At 44.8% G+C, this 25,677-nt stretch overlaps 1 protein-coding gene and 1 long non-coding RNA gene across 3 annotated transcripts in view; one reads left to right on the forward strand and one right to left on the reverse strand.

The window, feature by feature from the left end:
• Positions 1-406: 406 nt before the first annotated feature.
• On the reverse strand, positions 407-22,676 carry LAMP1 (lysosomal associated membrane protein 1). 2 transcript variants are annotated; one of them, XM_066380522.1, is made up of 9 exons: positions 22,447-22,676; positions 16,174-16,292; positions 13,735-13,951; positions 13,251-13,409; positions 5,075-5,280; positions 3,796-3,921; positions 2,141-2,207; positions 1,903-2,073; positions 407-1,361 (listed from the first exon to the last, which is right to left on the reverse strand). In XM_066380522.1, exons 1-9 carry the CDS (start codon positions 22,496-22,498, stop codon positions 1,222-1,224), a joined length of 1,257 nt encoding a protein of 418 aa, XP_066236619.1. In that variant the 5' UTR covers positions 22,499-22,676; the 3' UTR covers positions 407-1,221. The 2 variants fall into 2 exon arrangements, with proteins under 2 accessions (XP_066236619.1, XP_066236618.1); XM_066380521.1 differs by having other exon boundaries at positions 16,174-16,295; positions 22,447-22,674.
• Positions 22,677-22,826: 150 nt separating this feature from the next.
• Positions 22,827-25,677, forward strand: part of LOC136402762 (uncharacterized) — a 54,904-nt gene continuing 52,053 nt past the window's right edge. The window contains exon 1 of the long non-coding RNA XR_010751033.1: positions 22,827-22,960. This is a non-coding gene — a long non-coding RNA (uncharacterized lncRNA). The remainder of the gene's footprint in view (positions 22,961-25,677) is intronic.

Below are 25,677 nucleotides of genomic sequence, written 5' to 3' on the forward strand. Positions count from 1 at the left end.
ATTAAATAAAGCTCTAGGCTCACGCTCCTGCTCTGAGAGCTGCCAGCACAGCTGCCACAGCCCTGGAGGAGCAGACCAGGGCCCGTCTTCAAAGGGCCGATCTGGTCTCCAGAGCCACAGGCGTTCAAACAGCGCTGAGGGAGCCTGCGTGCTGGCCCACTACCCACCTCATCCTCACGGAGTGGGCACTGCAACACGGGTTGTTCTATCACAACGGAAGACCAACCTTAGGACACAACTCATGTTCTCCTGCTGCCACCCAGCAGACTGGCTACCCTCCAGGGTGGCTTGGGCAGACTTCCACCTGCAGTTGTTCCGGGCACCAGCTCTGTCCCAGCTTATACCCTGCTCTCCACCGCTCACCCCCCTGCCCCAGCAGCTGACAAAAGCACAGGTCCAGACAAAGAAAGAAAGAGACGTTTTATTAGCATTGTTACAGCAATGCATTACAGGAAGGGACCCTCAGTGCACAACCCGGCCGAGCTGCAAGCGCATTAAATCAGAGTGGAACCGATTATTGTACACAAGTGCAGACACAGGATCACCCCGAACCTCAAACAGAAGACTGAAAATCACTTAAAAAAAAGTAAACAAAAATAACACCCATTTTCTATTTAGAAAAGTGCCAGCTCTCGAGTGGCAGAGCACAGAAAGACCCATCACTTGAGCGCCCGCGCCAGGACTGAGCTGGGCAGCCCCGGCCAGGCCTGTGTTGGCTTCTAAAGCTTAATTTAAGCATTCCAGAGTTTCATCTTCTGAAGGACTTCCATTTAAAAATTTTCTTTCTCTACTAATTTATTAACTGTGCAGTCTAACAATTAGCCAGCCTTCATCAGTAACAAGTATTAAGACCAGAGAACCTCCCTTGGTAAGGCTTATATCTGAGTCAAGAACAAAGAGATCAAACACCAGAACCTTAAAGAGCCAAATGGTAGTGCAGCCAGTGCCCATTTAGAAAAGCACTCTTACCCTCCCCCCTTAAAGTTCTACTTTGGTAAATATTAACATTTAACCAGTTAGCAAAATATTTAACCCCGTTAGCAAAATTAACACCGTCATTGCAATAGTTACTCTTTGTGCATAGTAAATGTTGCAAGATGAACTTCACATTGGATAAAGCAGATCTGAAAATCAGTTTGCAGTAAGTGTGCCTCCCTCAACATCAATCTAAACTCAGGGAAATGAACAAAGGCCCGCGGCTTCTGTCGGCCCGCGGCCGCACTAAATTGTCTGGTAGCCGGCATGGCTCCTCTTCCTGCCGATGAGGTAGGCGATGAGGACGATGAGGACCAGGCCAGCCAGGGCGCCACCCACAGCGATGGGGATCAGCATGTTGTTCTCATCCAGCTGACACTCTTCCACTGAGGAGACAAAAGGGAGCACATCATGCTTGCGTGGGCTGTCACCACGTGCACCTCACAAAGAGGCCTCTCACTCCTCCCCACCTCTGCCCACCGCCCAGCAGGGGAGGATTATCCTAGAGGGGGCTCCAATTCCAAGTAACTGCCACTAGGAGAAGCCCCTACAGAGGCGGGGCATTCTGCATGGCGGGGAATTACGGTCAGCGTGCAGTCCAGAGCGCCTGGGCCTTCTGGACACTGAACCCCTCACCAGACAGAGAGCATTTTTATACAGTGTCCCAATTTCACAGGTGGAAGAGCCATCTATTTCTAAAAACTACTACCTCTGCTCAAATGATGATGTGCTCTCAACCAAGACAGGTTGGTCATTTTGAAAGCAAGGTAACACAGAAAAAGGCATTTGCTCTAAAACTCTCTTAGACTGGGAAAGAGAACCCACACCCTCAAACCCTCCTTGCAACACACAAGTTGTTAAACATCTAAACAGAACTAAAGCCTGAAGCCACTCAGCATCTGAAACACTGCCTTCAATGCTACTCACCAGACCCAAACTTGTCGCCTTCTACCTGGAAAGCCTGGACCCACACTTCGAAAATGTTGACAGAAAAGGCCTCTGTGACCTGAATGTGCTCCTCGGTGTTACATTTGTAGGAACTCCCCACAGTGGCCTGAAGCGCTCTCAGCGAATTGTTGGTGGCCTTGAAGGTGGGATCTGCAAAGACATGTGAGAATTAGTGCTCTGAGACACCTGGGTGGGCAGGTGAATTGTAGGATCATACCTCTGGCGTCGGGAAGAGTCATGTTCACTTGGATTCCTTGCAGATAAAACCGGCTAGAACTTGCATTCTTAAAGAGAAGAAAATAATCCTTAGCTAGTCAACAGATTTACATGTTTACTGATCAGCACGGAGTTCTGACCTGCTCCGTTTCCGACCTGGGCCGGTTCACCCCTCCTTAGGCAACCTGGTGGTCCCCCGCTCCCGGGAGGTCACCATATTGATGCTGCACTTAGTGCGGACACCCGGTCGGCATAGCGCACTACAGCCCAGAACTCCCGGGCTCAGCGATCCTCCCGCCCCAGCCTCCCGAGTAGCTGGGACTACAGGCGCGCGTCACCACGCCCGGCCAGATTTACATGTTTACTATAAACTTCGGTAATAAATTCAAACTCCCAGATTTCTATCTTCAGAATGAAACTGAAGAGTATCATGTCTGTGAAAGGCATCATATAAATCTCAAGAACACAAATTTTGATTAGTTCCTTCCAAATTCTTTTACAGAATCAGATTCTCCGCTAAAAGGGTTAAAGGAGCCTTATTCTAAAAAGGTAAAACTTTTCATAAATGTTTCTAAACTTTAGGAAAGTTAATCTTTAAAACAAGAAACCCAAATACTACACAGTCCACCAGAACAGAGTATTATAAATTGTCCTGAGTTGTACCTCGGTCCTCCCCATATTATTTAGCTGTATGTATCCTTTCGCAGGCAGGCACAGGGAAGAAAGGCACAGAAGGCGGAGACGCTGCTTCTCAGCGAGGGGGCGAGGGAGGCCGACCTGAACGTCTGCCGTGCACGTGCCCCATCCCTCTGCAGCTACAGACTCTGCAGTCTGGTGGTAACAGTGGCTACTGGGCACACAGTAGGCACTCCCTTCCTAATGTATAATACATGTCTGATGAATGAAAGCCTACCTGTAAATAAAAAAAGGGGATGGGGAGCTAAGGGTTTAAAACAACTGACAAATAAAGGAAGGCAGAGAAAAGACTCCTTCTTCCTAAGGCAGAGCTCTGGGTTTCAGGACTTGTGTTTGGCTTTCATTCTGGGTCGTATGTGGCATGTTCAGTTTAGGCGCGCTAGCCACAAGGCAACAAGCGCATGAGAAAATACAGTGGAAAGGAAACCACAGCGAGATGCATGCTGAGATGCTAGGCAGGACTGGATAAAGAAGATGTGGCACATATACACTATGGAATACTACTCAGCCATAAGAAATGATGACATCGGATCATTTACAACAAAATGGTGGGATCTTGATAACATTATACAGAGTGAAATAAGTAAATCAGAAAAAAACAAGTACTGCAGGATTCCATACATTGGTGGGACATAAAAACGAGACTAAGAGACATGGACAAGAGTGTGGTGGTTACGGGGGGCAGGGGGAGGGAAGGAGGGAGAGGGGGAGGGGGAGGGAGAGGAGCACAAAGAAAACTAGATAGAAGGTGACGGAGGACAACCTGACTTTGGGTGATGGGTATGCAACAGAATTGAATGACAAAGATAACCTGGACATGTTTTCTTTGAATATATGTACCCTGATTTATTGATGTCACCCCATTAAAATTAATAAAAATTTAAAAAAAAAAAGAAAAAAAGATGCTAAGCAGGTCTGACACTGAAGCCCCCTGAGTGACAAGAAAACATGGACCCTCACCATTCCAAACTGGAAAACTAGGGGAGTGATGCTCCCACTCTGGAGCTCCAGGGTCACCATCTGGGCAGTGCAGCTCCCACTGGCACGGGTCTTATTTGGGTTGATATTGAATACTCCTGTAACAGTCTAAGTGAGAAAAGCAAACAAGTTACCATTAAACAAGTTACCATTCCGTCTCATGTCTGGGGTCCTCCATTGTTGAAAAAAAAAAAAAAGCAATCCTAAAAATAGTAACCTCAAGGCCATACTCATTTTAACCAAAACCAGAAAGAAAACACTAGAAGATTACCATATTGCAGATTTCTGGATTCAGAAACAATTTTAAAAAAAAATGTTATTGTATTGATTTTAGAGAGAGAGACAGAACATTGATCTGTTCCTCTCTGTATGTGCCCTTACCAGGGATTGAACCAGGACGTCTATGCTTTGGGAAGATGCTCTAACCAACTGAGCTATCCAGCCAGAAACAATTTTTAGTGCTACTTCCAGAATGGCATGTACCCATCTCCCAGTGGTCACAAACTAGACCTTAATCACAAGCAAGGTACTTGGCGCGGCTCCACAGACTATGTGTCATCATTAGAAAGAAGTAATATTTCAAAAGGAAAATATAAAAATAACATTTAAATGTTTGAGCAATAAGGTCTCTCTCTCTCTCTCTCGCAGGGATAGTGAGACAGACTCCTACATGCGCCCTAACCGGGATCCACTTGGCAACCCCCACCTGGGGCTTATGCTCGAATCAACTGAGCTATTCTCAGCGCCTGGGGCTAATGCTCGGATCAACTGAGCCACTGGCTGCAAGAAAGGAAGAGAGAGAGAGAAGGGGAAGAGGGAGGGGAAGAGAGGCAGAGGGTCGCTTCTCATGTGTGCCCTGTCTCGATTGAACCCAAGATGTCTGCATGCCAGGCCGACTCTATCTACTGAGCTAACTGGCCAGGGCCCATGTGGTAAATTTAAAGCAAAATTTAACATTCTCTCAAAGGTCAACAAACTTGTTCTTCAGAGTGCCAAACACCATACATTTTAAGGCTTTGTGGACCACACAACAGAATCTGCCATGATGACTAATTCTGCTGTTTCAGACACAGAAGAGCAACCATAGTGTGTAAAGGGGTGTGTATGGCTGCATGCTAAAAGGCTCACTACAGACCTAGGAACACTGATGTGTTCTGATCTATATTCTGAAAGGCTGTGCACATACAACAAATTCTGATAATCGTGTGTACCAATACTCCAACAAAGAGAGAGAGAGGGGGCTCCTGGGAGCTGAGCCTACCGTGTTGTCCTTCTTCTTGTAGGTGATGTTCAGCTGCAGCCCCATGCGGGCCAGCAAACAGGTCCCATTGGTGCCACTCACGTTGTACTTGTATACTGAGGGGTTCTCAGGCTCTGGGGACGGCGAAGGGTTAGGGGGTGTCGGCGAAGGGTGAGGGGGTTTCGGTGGCGTTGTTGGGGAAGGTCCATCTTGCTCACAGCGCGTCTCTGGAGGAACAAGGAGGAATTGGTCATACTGTTCACAGGAAGAAACGTTAAGCTCTGGTTCCTTAAGACCAACGGGAGCCACAGAAACATTGAGCTTCAGCTCTATCTCCCTGAGCTCACTGGAGACCCCAGCAGCCTTTCTCAAATAGCCCCACCCCACAGAACAGAAATAAATGATCACAGGCAGGTACCACTGTCTCACAGAGCTGGCTGAAGAGGACGGCAGAGCGTCCAGTCCACCTGTTCCACTCCTGCTGCCGGATGACAGTTCTAATACAGTCTTCCATTTCAGCCTTAGGAAAGCCCCACGCTCACAGCTCTATCCTCTTCTGTATGACAAACATTCCCTTCCTACTGTGAGGTCAAAAACCATAACTCTGTCACACGCTGTTGGGACAGTCAGCCACATACCACTTGAAATGGCGACAACTCACATAAATGCTCTCTGAGCTACTGCATGGTTCTGATAATGGTCATAGGAACAACAATAGAGGGGCCTGGAGCTCACAGGTTCAAGACAGACACCAGACACACTCTCCATCGCAAACCTAGTTAGTGCCATCAGCATGGGCCCATGCAAGAGCAGCAGAGGCCTTGGAAGGACAGGTCTGCAGGGCCTACAGGCCAAGGCCAGAGCTGACACTCAGGTGCAGAGTGAGTCAGCTGCTGGGCTTTTCTACTTGGGGCAGGGTGGTGAGGGCACCAGCAAGCACTCTCCTGAAGGTAGAAGGCCCAGTCAATGTGAGAGTATCCACCCCACAGTGGGGACAACAATCCAGGGCCTGAGGAGGCTGAAGTGCAGACGGGCCACAGCAGAGGGACTTGGGGCTGACCAGAGAGGGCAGAATTGAGGGAGAGGCCACATCGTTTCCCCAGAGGACATGCTAAGGAGTTTGAATGTGATCCTCAGAATCTGATCCACCATAACTGTTTACAAAAAAAAAAATTATATTCAAAATTAAGGCAGATGGAACACAAAGAATAATGGCCGCAAATTTTCTACAGGAATAGACAGATGCATTCTCTGAAGACTGCAGATTACTCAACATTTTAAAACACCAAGATATGTAGCCCTCTAGGATACTGCCAACCCCCAAATGAGCTCCCTTCATTTACCATTTTGTTTCTATGGACTATCAAAAAGTTTAAACTATTCATACACTTTTTAATCAATTCTGACCCTTTCCACAATTTTTCTAGGCTGAGCGAAGGAAAACTCGTTCAAATGTCCAGAGTGGGGAGCCAGTTGGGAACTTGTGTAACTTGACCCACCACCTGTCCACTTACTCTAAGCTAAAATGAAACTTCCACTGTAACTTTTTCAGTGGCCAATTCCGCCTCCACATTCCATCTACTTGGGGGAGGAGAAATAGAAAACTTCACCCCACAAGGCTGTAACACTGGGAAAAATTTAACACACTTTCTGTAAAGTTAAATTCACCCAATGTAATCTTGTACAGTAAAATGCCTTTCTAGATAGAGGATAAAGATGAGGGTGGGGTGGGAAATACTCTCCGAAATGGCTTTAATCTCGGGCTAATAGTAGCATGGCAAGTATCGCCAGAGATGTTCGAACCTGGGTGTGCTGGCCAACACCGTCCGCTTCTTACCGTGAGTTAAGCTACAGGTGGAGATTTCAGTTGCTCTCTTAAAAATAACACAATAAACATTGTTACAAAATACAACATAATTAACACCACATCAAGGGAACAGGCCAGTCTCCTAATTCTGCTCAAATGGCCACATACTGATTTGATCATCATCTACCCTTTTCATAAAGGTTACAAAATATCAACTTGGAAACATGAGCAACACCTTTAGGTCTAATCCCCCATCAGAAAAGTCCAGAACTTCAGAATTCTGTGTGCATAAAATGCCCCCTTCCTTCTAGCTGAACTACACAGAAAGGCAAAGTCCACTCTCTAACCAAATACCAAAGTCCTTTTTGCAGAAGGCTCACAATCCACAAGGAGCTAGCTCATCACAAATAAAATGCACTGATGTATATTCAGTGTCACCTGCAGAAAAGCCCCTGGAAAGACTAGGGGATCCAGAGGTTGCTGCTGGTTCCCCCTCAGTCTTCCCCACCAAGAAAGCATTGAGAGGGGAGGGTGCAGGCTGTGCATCCTTCCAGACACTCTTGGCGTGGTTTAAAGCTTACAGGCCTCATGATCCCCAGGCAGCAGCAGAGGGTCAAATACACCTGCATGCTGCAACTAAGGAGTCTGAAATGGAAAGAGACGTTTTTATATCGATTTCTTCAATTTAAGCTAGATTAGAGCGAGACTCTGACTCCTAAGGAATGAAAAAGAAATACTGCCAAACTGGATAGTAAGTGAAATTTATGAACTATATTTAAAAGCTGTATCTATTTTGAACTTCTAATTATCATAGAAGGGTTGACAAGTAACCACGTATCTAATCTTTAAGATAAAAAGATGAATAAATCCACATTCTCTGGTGAGCCAATAAAACCAGATGCCTGCACGGGCCTCACCGCAAACCCACTAACCCAGTGTGGGCTTGGGCCTGGAAACCCCATTCTGATGAGCAGAGCGAGGCTCACTCACCTGGTTTTCTCCAGCCTGCAGGCTACACCTAGACCATTCCAGAATGATAATCATCTACCCTACTTTTATAGACCTTTGAGAAAGAAGATACCTGTGTTCTTTAGATTTTAGCCTCATCAACAAACTTTATAGGAAAGTCAGTGCAGACCTGGCTTGTTACTTACTTCCCTTTAAAAGACAATCTCTACTATGAGTTGATGCTTACCGCCCCCCCCCCCCCCCGTTTTGCTCTCTCTCTACTGGCTCTAAAATCAATAAATAAAATCTTTAAAAATAAAATAAAACCTCTAAGTATGTGAGTTTTCCTAGATAAGACAATACATTCATAAAGACAAAGTGAACAAAGTGACCACTGCACCACTGTTAAGGCCAGAGATGTCGACTCTAATGCCCTGAACCTGCAGTTCACCAAATACAAATTTAAAACAGGCTTTTATGACCAAAATTTTACTGATTTATTGCGAATGTGGTAGTTCAAGAATTTATTAAGGATCCACGAGTGGAAAAGAATAGATGGGTATATAAGAATATACTTAACATATATGACATGAGCTCTTTTCCCTGAAGCAGCTTTCAATTTAGTTGACAATGTAATTAAAAAGTACCTAAGAATCAAAGACGTGAAACTGGCACAAAAGAAATGGCTCAATTTTGATAGAAACCAAGTATTTAAAAGGAACTTATGTCGTCATCGCAGTATATGAGGTCAGTTGTACCAAATCTCCTACTTTTATAGAAAATGCTGGTTCCTTTAATTGCAACCATTGTCCAAAACACCCACTATGACACTAAGAATAGACAAAAAGTAGTGTAATGATATGCCACCTTGGCTAGGCTCTTCAAGGATCAACACTAAGGTTTGTGACAAGCTGAGTAATCACAGAACATACTAGCAGCTGAGCTTTAAGAACAATTCAGATCAACTTCATAAAATATATGAAATGTCCCATCACCATGTCATAGACCTGAAACTAATATAATATAGTATATGTCAACTGTAACTGGAAAGTAATTTAAAACTCAGGGCATGAGTGGTAGAGCGTCGGCCTGGCATGCAGGAGTCCTGGGTTCGATTCCCAGCCAGGGCACACAGGAGAAGCGCCCGTCTGCTTCTCCACCCCTCCCCCTCTCTCCTTCCTCTCTGTCTCTCTCTCCCCCTCCCGCAGCCAGGGCTCCACTGGAGCAAGGCTGGCCCGGGCGCTGGGGGTGTCTCTATGGCCTCTTCCTCAGGTGCTAGAATGGCTCTGGTTGCAGCAGAGCATCGCCCCCTGGTGGGCATGCCGGGTGGATCCCGGTCGGGCGCATGAGGGAGTCTGTCTGACTGCCTCCCCATTTCCAACTTCAGAAAAATACAAAAATAAATAAATAAATAAATAAATAAATAAATCTCAGGGCATGTTCAAGTACTATATTATTCTTCAGTGTAGACCCTTCCTTATGGAGTGTCAGCCCATATTTGAGATCCAGAGGCCTCAACTTCCTGTCAGCACCTCTACCCTAGGCAGCTGCCTGCCAATCCCGGGACCCAGGGCACACTGGCAGACCAAATCCCACAGAACACTGTGTCAAGCAAGAGGTCCCATTTGTGCAGGAGGTGGGGTAGGAGCAGCTCTCAAAGGAAGAGGCATAAACTTGAGCAAAGGAGCCTTTTCAAGGGCCCCTGGCAGGTTGAGGTGTTTTTCTTCCCGACTTCCCATTTCTTAGCCCTAGATTGACAGGGGTTGACTGTAAAGGATGAGACGTGCTGGTGAGATGACTTCCATAAGCCCCCGGTGAAGAGTAAGCAGGTGTGCCTGGGACTTCACTCAGTCTTTCCAGCCTATGATGAGAGATGGAAACGTCAACTTCTACAGGAAGGTCTGTGTAACTTTAGGATGCTTCTTAACCCTCCTCTTTGCAGTAGAATTTACTAAGGAAGTTCTGTGTAACGTTAGGATGCTTCTTAACCCTCCTCTGCAGTAGAATTTACTAAGAGAGTGCTCTAGTGTCTTTGAAAAGAAGCAAGACTTCCTTTTCTAAGGTACATACGTATTGGCACAGGAGGATTTAACAAAACTGAATCAAGCTTTGATGAGAGAGGACAACCACAAAACATGGGGAGGTGGGTAGGGTGTTCTAGACCCATCTCACAAGTGAGGGTCAGACCAGCAACCTAACTTCTGACCAACAACTTGATGGAACATAGTGGGTGGCACCCATGAGCTCCAAATAACCAAGGACTCCCAGTTTGGAAGATGAAAGCCCCGTGAAACCCTACACAGGACACGAGCATATCTTTGGGGAAAGGGCCATTTATTGGCTAGGGTTCAGGTATCAGGATAGCCTCACATTTGTACCTTTTCCACTTGAAATCACGTGCACATGTCCTACATTGAAAACTTAAATTAAAATGCAGGAGGCTGACAGTGAAGAGAATGTGCATGTGGGAATGGGGGATATGTGGAAGAGCTCTGTACTTTGCATTTAATTTTGCTTTGAAACTAAAACTGCTCTAAGAAATACAGTCTATTTAAAGAAAATTAACCTGTAAACAAAATTAGCGCTGGCCACGTAGCTCATTTGGAGAGTTTCATCCTGACAAGCCAAAGCTGTGGGTTTGATCCCGGTCAGGGCACATACAAGAATCAACCAATGAATACATAAATGAGTAGAACAACAAACTGATGTCGCTCTCTCTCAAATCAATTCATAAAAATTAAAAAACAAAATTAATCTCTCTACTGTTACAGGGCTCCAGTGCCCTCATGAACCCCATGGGCATGGCACTTCCCTTTAAAACACCACACTGGGGATCCCAGAGAGGGGAGGCCCGCACCTCTGCGTCCAGAAGCCTTCGAAGTAAAAGAAAACAAGTCGTACTTATGACCACATTCGGGCCTAGTTACAGTGAGGTTACTGCAACGAGGCAGCAGGCCAGAGACACTATCATTTCCTAAGACTTTCTGACAGTTTTTGTTCTTTCCTTCTTCTGCTCTTGAGACTGAGCCAGAAGACTGATGCCACCCAGATGTATGTGGCTAGGTATGAAAGCCAGGTAGTTGGGAGATTTATACTTCTGAACACAAATACACCTGAAGCATGTAGCTTGTTGATTTAACTCCTACGGGGTGGCCACTGTCTGGCTAAAGTCACCTTTCCTACGTCAGAGTGTGCACACACGTGGACCTGCTGCCCTCACACACTGCTCACGCCAGCCTGAAGGGAAAAGTCAACGCATGCCCCTCATGAGGAAGGATGTGCACCCAGCCCTCCAAGCCCAGTGTGAGAAGAGGCTGCACGCTGGAAAGGTTGAGCCATTTCCTTCAGACTCCCTTGCTGCTCCAGCTCACACTGCCCTGCATCTTGAAGCCCTGCACACTTGCTACAAGTTGTATTGCTCCCAGTTACACTTGGTTTCTTTTAGTCCTAAGTCTGTCACTACTCTTTCCATTAGGTCAGGGGTCAGCTAATTTTCTCCTAATGGGGTCAGTTCCTGAACATTTTAGACTTTGTAGCTGTTGGGTGTCTGTCCCAACTCAGCTCTGCCACCATGAACATAAAAACCGTTCTTAGCTTCCTGGCTACAGAGAAACCAGAGGGAGGCTGGACCAGGCCTGCAGAACAGTGACCAGCCCGAAAGGAGCAGCTCCATCTCGGAGGACTGTAACAAGCTGCACACAGAGCTAACTGGTTCGCATTAGTCTGATGATGGTGCAAATGAGCCACTCTCCTAGGGTCATTCTGAGCCTCAAGCAAACCAAAGGCCCGCCAGCAGCAGCAGGTCTGAAGACTAGAAGGTTGGGGCGCTGGGTGAAAAAGGTGAAGGGATTAAGCAAAGCAAAGCAAAACAACCAAGAAACTCATAGACAACAGTATGGTGATTAGCAGAGGGAAAGGGGGTGGAGGGAGTCAGAAGAGGGTAAAGGGGGATAAGTGCTGATAGAAGACGACTTGACTTGGGGTGGTGAACACACAGTACATTATAATCTGCAGATGATGTAACTAACATATTTCCCCATGGTATAAGACACTGTCATGTATAAGATGCACCTTAATTTTGGGGCCTGAAATTTTAAAAAAAGACAACAAACATGAAAAACCGGGAAATGCAAGTAAAAAAACCTACAAGCACTGTATAAGACACACCCAGTTTTTTTTTTGTTTTTGTTTTTTTTTTCCATTTTTCTGAAGCTGGAAACGGGGAGAGACAGTCAGACAGACTCCCGCATGCGCCCGACCGGGATCCACCCGGCACGCCCACCATGGGGCGACGCTCTGCCCACCAGGGGGCGATGCTCTGCCCATCCTGGGCGTCGCCATATTGCGACCAGAGCCACTCTAGCGCCTGGGGCAGAGGCCACAGAGCCATCCCCAGCGCCCGGGCCATCTTTGCTCCAATGGAGCCTTGGCTGCGGGAGGGGAAGAGAGAGACAGAGAGGAAAGTGCGGCGGAGGGGTGGAGAAGCAAATGGGTGCTTCTCCTGTGTGCCCTGGCCGGGAATCGAACCCGGGTCCTCCGCACGCTAGGCCGACGCTCTACCGCTGAGCCAACCGGCCAGGGCTGACACACCCAGTTTTTAGATCCCAAATTTTTTGGGGAAAGTGTGTCTTATACATGGGGAAATACGGTATTATAGAATTGTATACCTAGAACCTATATATAATTTTATTAACCAATGTCACCCCAATAAATTCAATAAAAAAAGAGTAGAAGGAGATGTCCTTAAAACACCCTCTGCAGGCAGAGATAACTTCCCCAAGGCAATCAAGCTCTCACCCTTCAGGGAAAAGACATAGTCTGTGAGTGACTAACAGAATTTGTGGAAGAAAATTTCCTTAAGTCACAGCAGAATGACAACCCTTTTTACCACTTACTCTATGCACTGAGATAAGAACTTGCATAAACTTCCTTTTTAATCCTAACAACATTCAAAGATAGGTTAGCCCCCTTATTTTACAAGTAGGGGAAATGAGAGGTTGAGTACCTCAGCCAAGACCACGGTGGGAAGGGGCTTGCAGCCTCTCTGACCCCAGAGCCCACCAGGGAGCTGGGGTGGCAGGTGCATGGAGGGGGTTGGGGAAAAGAGTCACGATCCCCACAGAAGGGCAGTCCTTGTCAATCCACCACCTGTCCCTGGGTCTGCCCGAGCCGGAATGAGGTAAGACTAGGTCTCTGTGGGAAGATAGCTAGCTTGAACTGGACGAGATCCTGCGACCCTGGGCCCCATTAGCTCTAACAAGGGAAGATTCAGAGACAATTTCAATTGCTTTGCCCTTTTACCCTTCATGATCAGTATTTGTCCATCCTGAAGAGGTCATTCTACAGAGAAAAGAAAGGTTTAGCGAACAGCTCTCCTAAGACAGAAGCTGCCTCTGCATTCAGTGGAGACTAATGGCACTAGGGCCAAGGGCAGGGCCTTACCTTCCTTGCTGAAGGTATTGTTTGAAAGGTATGCTTGGATGGTGGCATCATGGAACGTGACGGTTACATTCTCCATGTGGATCTGGTTGCTGTTCACACATCTGTATTTCTTATTTATGTCTGCCATGATGTTGGTTATGGACTTCACTGTCATACTTCCTATGTTTAAAAATAATTAAATTTTAACTACCCCCACCAATGTACTTAGTTAAAAGTAATTTTATCCTGGTCTGCAGTGGTGCAATGGACAGGGCATTGACCTGGTAAACCAAAGTCGCAGGTTCGAAACCTTGGGCTTGCTGGTCAAGGCACATAAGACAAGCAACAAGCAAGCAATGAACAACTAAAGGTGAAGCAACCATGAGCTGATACTTCTCGATGCCCTATCCATAAAATCAATTAATAAAATCTTAAAAAAAAGTAATTCTTGATACTACCCCAACCCAATTTTCTTCACTTCGTAATTGTCCATTTTTGTTCTTACCGTTGGAGCTCGCATTCGGGAAAACCTCCGTGTCTGACAAATTATAAACAAAACTCATCATCTGGACATTGTAACGTGTTGCATTTCTTGCGAAACTGAGGGTCAGTGTATGTCCTCTTCCAAAAGCAATCATGAGACTGGGGTTAGAAGCATTCTCTTTACCACAGGAGCTGCTATTTAATACTTTTGCATCAGATGGCAGCTCGAAGGTCACATTCTAAAATAAACACAATGACAAGAGAACCCAATTAGAATGTAGGTTATTAAAGGGATTCAGAGACACTAACTAAAGATCTTTTCTGAGTCTGTCAAACTTAGTTCCTCAGTTCTATCTCAGATATCACTGTTAAGGTATTTTTAACATAAACAAAACCAGAAAGAAAATCAGTATTACATGTCAGTAATAGATAATTCAAGTGTAAGACAGAGTTGACTTAATTTTTCATATAATGACAAATTCCTCTTCATTAAAATAATATAAATTTGCAACTGAACAGAATTAAAACTAAGTTGTTTTGGCAAACTTAATTCATATTGGGCTTCAGGATAAGGTGTGCATTTTTATTTTAAAAAGACTATTACTATTTGTTTGCTATAGAAATGTTTAAAGAATATATCTTTTTAAACAAAGAAAAGGTGTTTACACAAAATTGTTTGAATTTACTATTATATGCAAAACAAACAACTAGAAACAACCCAATGTCCATCAAAATAAAGTGGACTGACTAAATAAGCTATGGGTAAACCGTATACTAATGCTGTCCTAAAAAAATTACAGAATTATATGAAGTGACAAAGACATGCTTTGTGAAATGGTAAGACACAAATAGCACATGGATTGCTGGCCTGTGGTGGCGCAGTGGATCCAGTGTTGACCTGGAATGCTGAGGTCACCAGTTTCAAACTCTGGACTTGCCCAGTCAAGGCACATACAGGAAGTAACTACTGTGAGCCGATGCTTCCCGCTTCTCCCCTCTTTGTCACTCTCCCTTCTCTCCAAAAATCAATAAATAAAATCTAAAACAACAAAACAGCCCATGGATGATCCCATTTGTATAACAGTTAATATATAACAAAACAATTATTTTAAAAATCCAAGCACAAAATAAAGTGAATAGAAATTAAAAGGCGCCTGGACAAGTCTTCAGAATTCGAGACATTTCTATAGAACACAACTTTCCTAGTTTTCTTCTACTTTGGAAGAGACCACATTTGTATCTAGACCAGCACAAATGAATTAATGAGGTTGAGCAGCTGGCACAAAGTCCAGAGTACTCTAAAGAAACTGCTGATCCTCCCAGCAAGGTTAGGCCCCATGCTGCCCTTTAAGTGGTAGTAAAATGATATAATGCTATCAAAATGGAGATAAAGAAAAATGGTAGTTTCAACAAGGAATTGAAAATAAAATGTGAATTAGGGGTATATTAAAAGATTATATGATAAATAGAACAAATGAAATATCCATTAATAAGTAACTGATGAAGAAATACAAACATGGTGCTTATTTGTTAGAAATCTAGGAAATGCAAAAGCCTTACTCATCCTACAGAAGTACAGTTGTTCTTTTTGTGTGTGTGTGTGAGACAGAGAGAGGGATAGGAACAGATACACAGGAAGGGAGATGAGAAGCGTCAATTCTTTGTTGTGGCTCCTTAGTTGTTCACTGATTGCTTTCTCATATGTGCCTTGATCAGGGGGCTACAGCAGAGAGAGTGAGCCCTTGCTCAAGCCAGCGACCTTGGGCTTCAAGCCAGCAGCCATGTGGCAATGTTTATGATCCCTTGCTCAAGCCAGTGACCCCATGCTCAAGGTGGATGAACCCACGCTCAAGCTGGTGACCTCAGGGTTTCGAACCTGGGTCTTCTGCATCCAGTCCAACGCTCTAACCATTGTGCAACCACTTGATCAGGCAGAAGTACAGTTGTTTTGACAAAAAAACCAAGCAACATTTTAATCAAGCTAGTACAGTGCTTATAGCATTGTACATCAACTGTTTATGTAGCATAATAGTTTACACAAAGCAAAATCAAGAGATCAACAAAGGGAAAAAAAAAGAGATCAACAAAGGTATAGTCACAGAACTATACACTGGGCATGAAAAAGAATGTAACAATACTTCACTACCAATAGAGGAATAGTTTAACAAAGAAGATGAACATAACGAAGTATTACAAAAGACAATCATAAAGAGAACTAAAAAAACACTCATGGTAAAATAGTGACAACAGAGCACAAAATGGTTTGTGTATTACTACTGCAACTTCAGTACATAAAACAGCACAGGCTACTGAGGAGCTGAGAAGGAACTGTACGTACATAAAAATAACTGTCAGGATAGGATCAGTTTTCAAACATTTACTTGAAAAATTAAAATAATCTATCTCTCTCACACACACACAGATACACATGTAGGCATGTACACAATGTGGAGTTTCCTACCTTAGGACCACTCTTGGTATTGTAGTTGGTCAAGAAGGCAGCAGAGAAGTTGGCCATTATACAAGCTGTACCAGTGCCATCTTGCACCACAAACACTGCTGATGCACAATGCATGAGGCCTGCTAACTCCAGGAAAGACAAAAATTACCAAACATCGTTTTTGAAAATACTCTGGATATTTCTGTTGTCTTCACCTGTAGCATTAATGAATTTTACTTCAGAATTCCTATCAGGAAGTCACATGTTAATTTCTGGGTCAGCCAGGGCAAAGATGCTCCATGCAAGTTTCTCAGGAGATTCCATGGCGTCCTAGAGGCATAACTCAACCTAAATATTGACCTTCTACTGAAATCCATGAGTGAACTAGTAGTATCTGTCGCTGTGGACCTAAACTACTATTTACAGTTAGATCTGTTTTTGCCTCTCATGGACTGGCAGCATGATAAGAAAAGTCATGGACTCAGAGATCTAAGATTTTGCCTAATTTCAGAAAGGTCTTCACAACACAGTAATTCAGCTGAACCTGGACTTGGCTGTGTGACCGTAGGACATTAGTCAATCTGTCTAGGCAGGGCCTCCATATCCCAGGGGCATGGGACAGAGTGAGGCTCTCACGGGTCCTTCTAGCTTGAGAGTAATCACTGATCATTTTTTTTTTTTTTTTTTTTTTGGTATTTTTCTGAAGCTGGAAACCGGGAGAGACAGTCAGACTCCCGCATGTGCCCGACCGGGATCCACCTGGCACGCCCACCAGGGGCGATGCTCTGCCCACCAGGGGGCGATGCTCTGCCCCTCCGGGGCGTCGCTCTGCAGCGACCAGAGCCACTCTAGCACCTGGGGCAGAGGCCAAGGAGCCATCCCCAGTGCCCGGGCCATCCCCGCTCCAATGGAGCCTTGGCTGCAGGAGGGGAAGAGAGAGACAGAGAGGAAGGGGGGGGGTGGAGAAGCAAATGGGCGCCCCCCCTGTGTGCCCTGGCCGGGAATCGAACCCGGGTCCCCCGCACGCCAGGCCCACGCTCTACTGCTGAGCCAACCGGCCAGGGCCTTATAAATATTTTTAAGTAAATCTCAGGGCCAGTGACATCTCTGGCTTCTTTATATCCCACCACCCTGATCAAGCAGTTTAGCAGCAAATGTAATCTGATTGCTATGGTAGAGAAGAAACTTTACAAGTGGTACATTTTAGTACATTGTTCTTTCATAAATAGGTAAAACTAAGTGTTTTCACTAGTTCTAAAGCCAAATGGCAGTTAGCCCTCACAGCGTACTGTAACATTCAGAAGGGATGTGCCCTTGCTCCCTCCACAGGTTTCTACTGCTACAAGCTCCTGCATGCCCTTTACCAAGCAAGCATTTCCACATCTGGCTCTCATCACCTTAAGTGTAGCTATGACTCAGACACACTTTGAAGGCAGCATACTCAAGAGGAACATTATTACCTTTTCATTCTAAAACTCTTCTCCCTCGCAAAGTAAATGTCTCCAATGAAACCAATTCATTTTACCCTTGGGACTTTCACAGAATAAAATCTTTAGAGCCAACAAAAGTATAGTCAGAAAACTCGTTATTTTCCCTTAAGCCTCTGGTAAACAAAATGCGCATAAAGAAAAGTTGCTATACCAAAATGAAGAAGCAAACTATGGCAAACAAGAAAGCCTGTGCAACCTTTTTGTGTTTTGATTTGCAAAATTTTAAGTCACCCCTGGAATACTCAGGCAAGAGTCAAGTATTTCCAATAAACCGGATATTTCACTTATAACACCTAGAGAAGATTATTGCAAAACTTGTTTTTGACAGTGAAGGTTTTTAAAACACATGATCAATAAGCTTTCAGAGAGGATGGGTAAGTGCATCAGAGAGGAAAGCTAGGCCAGCAGGTAGAAGCAAAAGCATTTAATTCAAGCTTGGACGCCAAAGCCAGACAGACACTGAACACTGACCCAACTCACTGTGTGCATGGGCCACTGCCTGCCCTGTGCACAGGCTTCCTGAAGCCTGAAATGCCCTCACCTGGCCCTGGCCCCTCGCTGGAGGGCTAGTCACATGTGATCATGTATGCCATGGGCAGTACACCTCCCATGGGAGTAAACACAGTCAGTTCTCACTAAGCTGCCTTTAATAAGAGTTACCTGAATCATTAAAAAGCCTTTCTGACTCAATGCACTTCATTAGGATACATTTCACATTAAGTAACTTTCAATCATACAATTTTTTGATTTAGTAAATATGCTGAGGGTCTGAGCTTTCAAAGAAAAACAAGGTATGATCAATAAACTTAAGCAGCACTAGATGCCCACATTTATTCTGGAAAGGCCCAGAAATGTACAATTATTAAACCAAAAAAGTTACCCTATAAGCCAACTCTGGTCAAGAGAAAAATGTCTACAAAAGCATTAGAACACAAAATTCTGAGATTATATGTTAGTGATCAGTTTATTTTTATTTTTAAAAATTCTGTAAAGTGGCATTTGGTGAGGAAAAAATAACCCATCTCAGGTTAGTTAAAATGCTTGCAGTTATTTGAGGGGTGCCAACTGCTAATCTCTCACAGTCCTTCACTCAGATGCAAACTTGATCATTTCTCTAGGGGTCATATAAAGCAGTAACTTTGTCTTAGTTCTTTAAAATACTACTTATAATATGACTTGTGGTGGCACAGTGGATAAAGCGTCAACCTGGAATGCTGAGGCTGCTGGTTTGAAACCCTGGGCTTGACTGGTCAAGGCACATATGAGAGGCAACTATTACAAGCTGATGCTTCCCACTACTCACCCTCCCTCCTCTCTAAAAAAAAATTTAAATAAAATACTCCTATTTGTAGAAATTTCATTCTCTAAAACAAGTGCAGCTATGGGAAACATGCCTGCTTCAGGCTAAAAGATTTTGGTTCTATGACAGACAACCCCAGTACTTACTAGCTGTGTGAGCCCGGGTCAGTAGCAACTACTAAACTCTTGGTTTAGACATCTGTGAAATGGAAATAAAGTGCTGATTTCTCACGGTTATTTAAGCATCAAATGAGCTAATGCATGGGAGGCATTCAGTACAGGGCATTAGCACTAATTATATGTTATCTATTATTATTTAAACATTCAGTGCTGCCTGGCCTGTAGTGGTGAAGTGGATCAAGCGTCCACCCGGAACACTGAAGTCGCTGGTTTGAAACCCCGGGCTTGACCCATCAAGGCACATATGGGAAGCAACCACAGTACTATGAGTTAATGCTTCCTGCTTCTCCTCTGTCCCCGCCCCTGCCCTAAAAATCAGTAAAAAAAAAAAAAAATGTAAAAATAACAATATTTAGTGCTATACAGACTTCATCTATCAAGTTCACCATTGACCCCTCAGTACCTCACACAAAATGTCACATAAGTCTTTTATTTAAGAAGCACTTGTAATGCACTTGCTATATGCCAGGTAGAGCTCCAAGCACTTTGCAGTTAATTAAATTATCACAACAATCTTAACTGGGAGACACTATTACAGTTTTCCTTTACAGATGTACAGATTAAGGAAGAGAGACTAACTTGCACAAGGCTGCACAGCTAGTGAGTGGTAGAGCCAGGTCTGCTGATTCAGAGCACGTCCCACCCATGCACGCGTGGGCTGGCTGCAGGGTGAGTGCCACGGCTGAACCATGCTTTCTCTCCAGCACTTGGTGAGCAAGCAACTGTTTCAAATAATGAAATACTCTCTTTTGATGGGAACCACAACTTCTAGAAGCAGGGCATGAGTATGCACATTTGTAAAAAGAAGACTTACGCATGTTTGGTTAGGGACCAATACTGTAAAACTAGACATCTCTGTAGGTATGTACTGAGCGCTTACTATGCATGAGGCATGAGGTGGGCTGTAAGATGGGAAAGGACATATGTAAAAATAATCACAACTCAGCTGAATCTATGCTCTAAACACATGCTCTACAGCATTAAGTCAAGTTCTGTGGATGCAGAGGGAGAACTAATACTGCTTGGATGGGACCAACAATACAAACTCAAAATTACGGACCCGCCAGACTTGTGGAGGGGCAGTGGATTAAGGGTCGACCTGGAATGCTGAGGTCACTGTTTCGGAAACCTTGGCTTGCCTGGTCAAGGCACATACGAGAAGCAACTACTATGAGTTGATGCTTCCTGTTCCTCTCACCCTTCTCTAAAATCAATAATAAAATCTCAAAACAAAAACAAAATTATGGACCCAAAACATTTTGACCTCAAATCTACTGAAGAATCTGGTTGTAAACCTGCGGTAACTGACAAAATCCCATAAACAAGGGTAAGATTCACTAGCATAAAACTTTCAAACTTCCTAAGTGACAGTTCTTCATTTGGAAAGGGAAAGAAAACTATCTATTTGAAATCAATAGTTTAAAGAGTCACAATTATGTATTCACTTAATCTTATATATCAAAGTTTCAGTTATGCTTACCTATACTTTCTATAAAATATCCAAACACAAATGAAGAAAAGTAGTTTCTGCTCATTAATGCAAAAGAAATGTTATTTAGAAGTTTGTTACATTTTTTTTTTTAGAAAAGATGCTTTCTGGTGAAATTATGCATTAAAATAAACATTTTAAGTAGACCTCAATCCAAGACCTCTTCTAAAAAAGTTGGATTATAACTGAATATAAAACTTAAAAAATATCATACAATGAGCATTAGAAAGCTAATTACATGCACAATACTCCGAGCTATTAAAATGTAGGGAGGTTATGGACTTTTCATTTTTAAGGTGAGTTTTTAAAACATGAAATGAAGTACTGAAGTCCTAATGCTGTGAGCTCTTCTAATAAAGAACAATGCAATCGTTCTGACATTACAAAACTTATTCAGTAACTCCTCTTGTAACTACACCTGCCAGTGAAGGGCAAGGCGGCATTCAGGTTTACTGCTGGAATAAAGCTATCCCTTGTGACTATTCATGCAGCTCCAAAAACTAATTTCACACAACAGGCAAAACAAAAACCTAAAACCAAAATCTACTAAGTCACAATTAACAGAATTTTAGAGTAGAAAGAGACTTAAGAGATATTTAAAGAATTCATGGGCAGGAAGTATAGGAACCTGTATCTGGATCTATTTAACTCACTGTGAACTCCCATCATATTTCAGATCCTACCACTTAGAGAAACCAGCCCCTATTATTTGGGAGAGGGGCGAGAGAGTGCCATAGAGAAGAGGACCTCCAAACAGTCTTAAAATTAATCAATGTAGTGATTCCCGTTTAAGAGACAGCACATATTCCTTTTTCTTATCTGGACAAATGAAAACAAAATCCATTAATCAATAAAATACTGAGCAAACACTGACTGCTTCTATGAACTGACTGGTGGACTGCCAGAAGCTTCCCGATGTGTTAACGGAGTCCCTCATTTTGACTCACAGGAACCAGCACACACTGAACAATGGCAGCAGCTCTTTACAAGGATTCACTAGAAATGAACACTTCCATTGAGAAACCGAGGCCTGGTCCTGCCTCTCATTTTGTCTGCTACAGCTCTTCTTAACTTTTAAAAAAATTTTTTTTCACTGATTCTAGAGAGGGAGAGAGAAGCGCTAACTCGCTGTTCCACTTAGTTGTGCACTCACTGATTGCCTGTCCTGAACTCTTAAAGACAACTTTAAATTCACATTAACACATGGACACACATAAGTACTGAAGGCCGTACTGAAATACAGGCAAAGGTTAAAGCACCAAGGACGAATTCTCAAAGGCCAGAATTACCATGCCGCCCTAGTCTCTCTTCGGGTTAAGATCCGTGTTGGAAGAAGCGCCAGGTGGGTCACCCGCTGGGACCACCGAGAGACCACACAGCCTCACCCGGACCTCGTGGCTTAACTTCCCGCAAGTTAAAGAAACCACTTTCCAGAAACCACCAAGCCGCCCAAGTCATTTCCAACTTAACATCCCAGAAAACGAGTTTAGTGACCCGAGGGCGGAACCTGGCCTTCGGATGAGAACCTCTACCCTTCCTCCTCCACCTCTGGGCAACTGGATCCAACACCCCAATCAGCGGCCAGCGGGCTCCAGCCGGGGCCACGCGCGGACCTCGCCGTGTGCGGGGTCGACTAGCAGGCCCACCATTCTCCGGGCCCTGCCCGCAGCTCTCGGACTCCATAGCTCCCGGGCCTTGTGGAGTTCTCCCCCACCCCCCCACCCCCTGAACACATCCTCGCCGCAGACCTCCCAAGCTCCCGATCCCCCATCGCGCAGCCCCCAGAGCCTTTGCAGTCCCCTCTCCGCAGACCCCAGCTCTGGGCCTGACCCTCACCGAGAAACAGCAGGAGGAGCGGCTGCCGCCGGGCGCCACCGGGGGCCGCCATGGGCACCAGGGACTCCGGAGCGGGAGCCGAGCGGGGTCGGATAATTGGGCCGACGGAGGGCCGGCGCTGGGGACAGACTGGGGGCCGGCGTAAGAGCAGCAGAACCCACTGTCCAGCTGCCAGCTGCCCAGCTGCTGCGGCGCCCACGGTAAGAAAGAGACCCCGCGGCCGGCTGCGCCCGTCACGTGAAGCCGCGCCGCACCCACGCCGTCACGTGACCTCACAGATCTCGCGAGAGTACGCGGCAGGCAGCCATACTCCCTTAAGTGCGGTGTCCTTCCCGCGCCCAGCGCTCGCTTCGTTCTTGACCTGGAATCGGGTGCGTGACCCCCACCTGGCACGTGATCGTTGCGCCACGTGACATGGGCCGATTGCAAGATCCTTGGCCTAGTTCCCTGCGGCTGGAGGCGGAAAGTGGGCGGTGGCCCGGGGTAGAGGAGGCGGTACCGGGGAAGCCTGCAGGTGAGAGAGCGGGAGGCGGGGTTATGCGGCTGCTGGTCGGCCGGAACCGGTACGTGGGAAACGGGTTCTCTTAGCCAGCCCGGGGGCCGCCAAAGATGGAGACGAATCAGAACGCAGAAAATGATTTTATATATTGTTTGGTTTAAATTGCTAATATTTGGTTAAGGGATATTGGTCTGTAATTTTCTTTTCTTGAAATATTTTTGTCTGATTTTTGTATCAGGGTAAATAATACTACACTCATAAAATTATTTGTTAAGTTTTCCCTCTTCTGTTTCTGAAAGACTGTAAGATTGATATTATTTTCCCTTAAAAGTTTAACACAATTCGCCAGTAAAGCCACTTGCCTGGAGTTTTCTTTGTGGAAAGAGTTAATATTACAAATATTCTTAGTAGATAAAGAGCTATTTTTATTTTGTATTTCTTCTTGTGTTTATCTTTATAATTTGCTAATTTCATCATGTCATCTAAATTAGATATTGGCAAAATTCATAACATTTCTGTAGGCTCTGTTGTCTTACAGTACTGATAATTTTTTTTTTTTATATAATTTTATTTTTTTAATGGGGTGACATCAATAAATCAGGATACATATATTCAAAGATAACAAGTCCAGGTTATCTTGTCATTCAATTATGTTGCATACCCACCACCCAAAGTCAGATTGTCCTCTGTCACCTTCTATCTTGTTTTCTTTGTGGATACTGATAATTTTTTTATCATTTTAAATTAGTTTCTTGGTCTTCTCAAAAAAACAGCTTTGGTTTCTTTGATTTCTCTATTTTCTATTTGATTTCTACTTTAACTTCATTATTTTCTTCCGTCTATTTGCTTTGGATTTACTCTTTTTTTTTTTTTTAAGTGAGAGGAGGTTGATATACAGTGTGTCCGTAAAGTCATGGTGCACTTTTGACCGGTCACAGGAAAGCCACAAGACTATAGAAATGTGAAATCTGCACCAAATAAAAGGAAAACTCTCCCAGTTTCATACCTATTCAGTGCAGTTCGATGTGGGCTCACGCACAGATTTTTTTAGGGCTCCCTACGTAGCTATCCTGTATAGCCCCTACAGACTCATCACTGACTGATGGCCTACCAGAACAGGGTTTCTCCACCAAACTGCCGGTTTCCTTCAACTGCTTATCCCATTGAGTAATGTTATTCCTATGTGGTGGCGCTTCGTTATAAACGCGCCGATATTCACGTTGCACTTTGGTCACGGATTCGAATTTAGCGAGCCACAGAACACACTGAACTTTCCTCTGTACCATCCACATCTTGACTGGCATGGCCGTGGGCTGCTCCACTGTATACACAGTGTTATGTCATCATCTGCGCATGCGCACATGCTGCCATTATCATCCTACAGAACTGGGAGGGTTTTCCTTTTATTTGGTGCAGATTTCACATTTCTATCACCTTTTGTTGCTTTCCTGTGACCAGTCAAAAGTGCACCATGAGTTTACGGACTCACTGTAGTCAGTCTCCTGGTCAGGCTTATGTAATTCATTTCCTTCCTTCCTCCCTCCCTCCCTCCCTCCCTCCCTCCCTCCCTCCCTTCCTTCCTTCCTCCCTCCCTCCCTCCCTTCCTTCCTCCCTTCCTTCCTCCCTTCCTTCCTCCCCTCTTTCCTCTCTTTCCTCTCTTTTTTTTTTTTTTTAATTTTTTTAAATTTATTCTTTTTTTTTTTAAGGAAGAGAGAGAGAGGGATAGAGAGAGACAGAGGGGCGGGGGAGGAGCTGGAAGCATCAACTCCCATATGTGCCTTGACCAGGCAAGCCCAGGGCTTCGAACTGGCGACCTCAGCATTTCCAGGTTGACGCTTTATCCACTGCGCCACCACAGGTCAGGCTCTTTCCTCTCTTTCCCTCCCTCCCTCCCTCCCTCCCTCCCTCCCTCCCTCCCTCCCTCCCTCTCTTTCTTTCTTTCTTTCTTTCTTTCTTTCTTTCTTTCTTTCTTTCTTTCTTTCTTTCTTTCTTCTTTCTTTCTTCTCTCTATCTCTCCTTCCTTCCTTCCTTCCTTCCTTCCTTCCTTCCTTCCTTCCTTCCTTCCTTCCTTCCTTCCTTCCTTCCTTCCTCCCTCCCTCCCTCCCTCCCTCCCTCCCTCCCTCCCTCCTCCCAGAAGGGAGAGATGACAAGCATCAATTCTTCATTGTGGCACCTTAGTTGTTCATTGATTGCTTTCTCATATGTGCCTTGACTGGGGGGCTACAGCAGAGCAAGTGACCCCTTGCTCAAGCCAGCGACCTTGGGCTCAAACTGGTGAGCTTCGCTCAAACTAGATGAGCCTGCGCTCAAGCTAGCAACCTCAGGATTTCGAACCTGCATGTGCCAGTCTGATGCTCTATCCGCTGCGCCACTGCCTGCTCAGGCTTAAGTAATTTTCTAAAGGACACCAAGTTGGTAACAGCCAGGCTTTGATCTCTGGGTTTTCTGACTTCAAAGCCCCAGCTCTTAAACTTTTATCTCTGCTGACTCAGTGCCTCGAAACTAGCTAGTTCTGTCACTGGGAAGCCAACTGAGAGCAGTGTGTTCGCTTTTAAAAGAATGCAGTGCTGTCTCAATTTACTTAGCAGTTGACCTTGATTCCCACACATCACTGATATTGGAAACTTAAAAATAGCCTCAGCTGCCTGACCTGTGGTGGCACAGTGGATAAAGCGTCAACCTGGAAACACTGAGGTTGCTGGTTCAAAACCCTGGCTTGCCTGGTCAAGGCA

The sequence above is a fragment of the Saccopteryx leptura genome, chromosome 4 (genome assembly GCF_036850995.1).
Source record: "Saccopteryx leptura isolate mSacLep1 chromosome 4, mSacLep1_pri_phased_curated, whole genome shotgun sequence".
Classification (NCBI taxonomy): domain Eukaryota; kingdom Metazoa; phylum Chordata; class Mammalia; order Chiroptera; family Emballonuridae; genus Saccopteryx; species Saccopteryx leptura.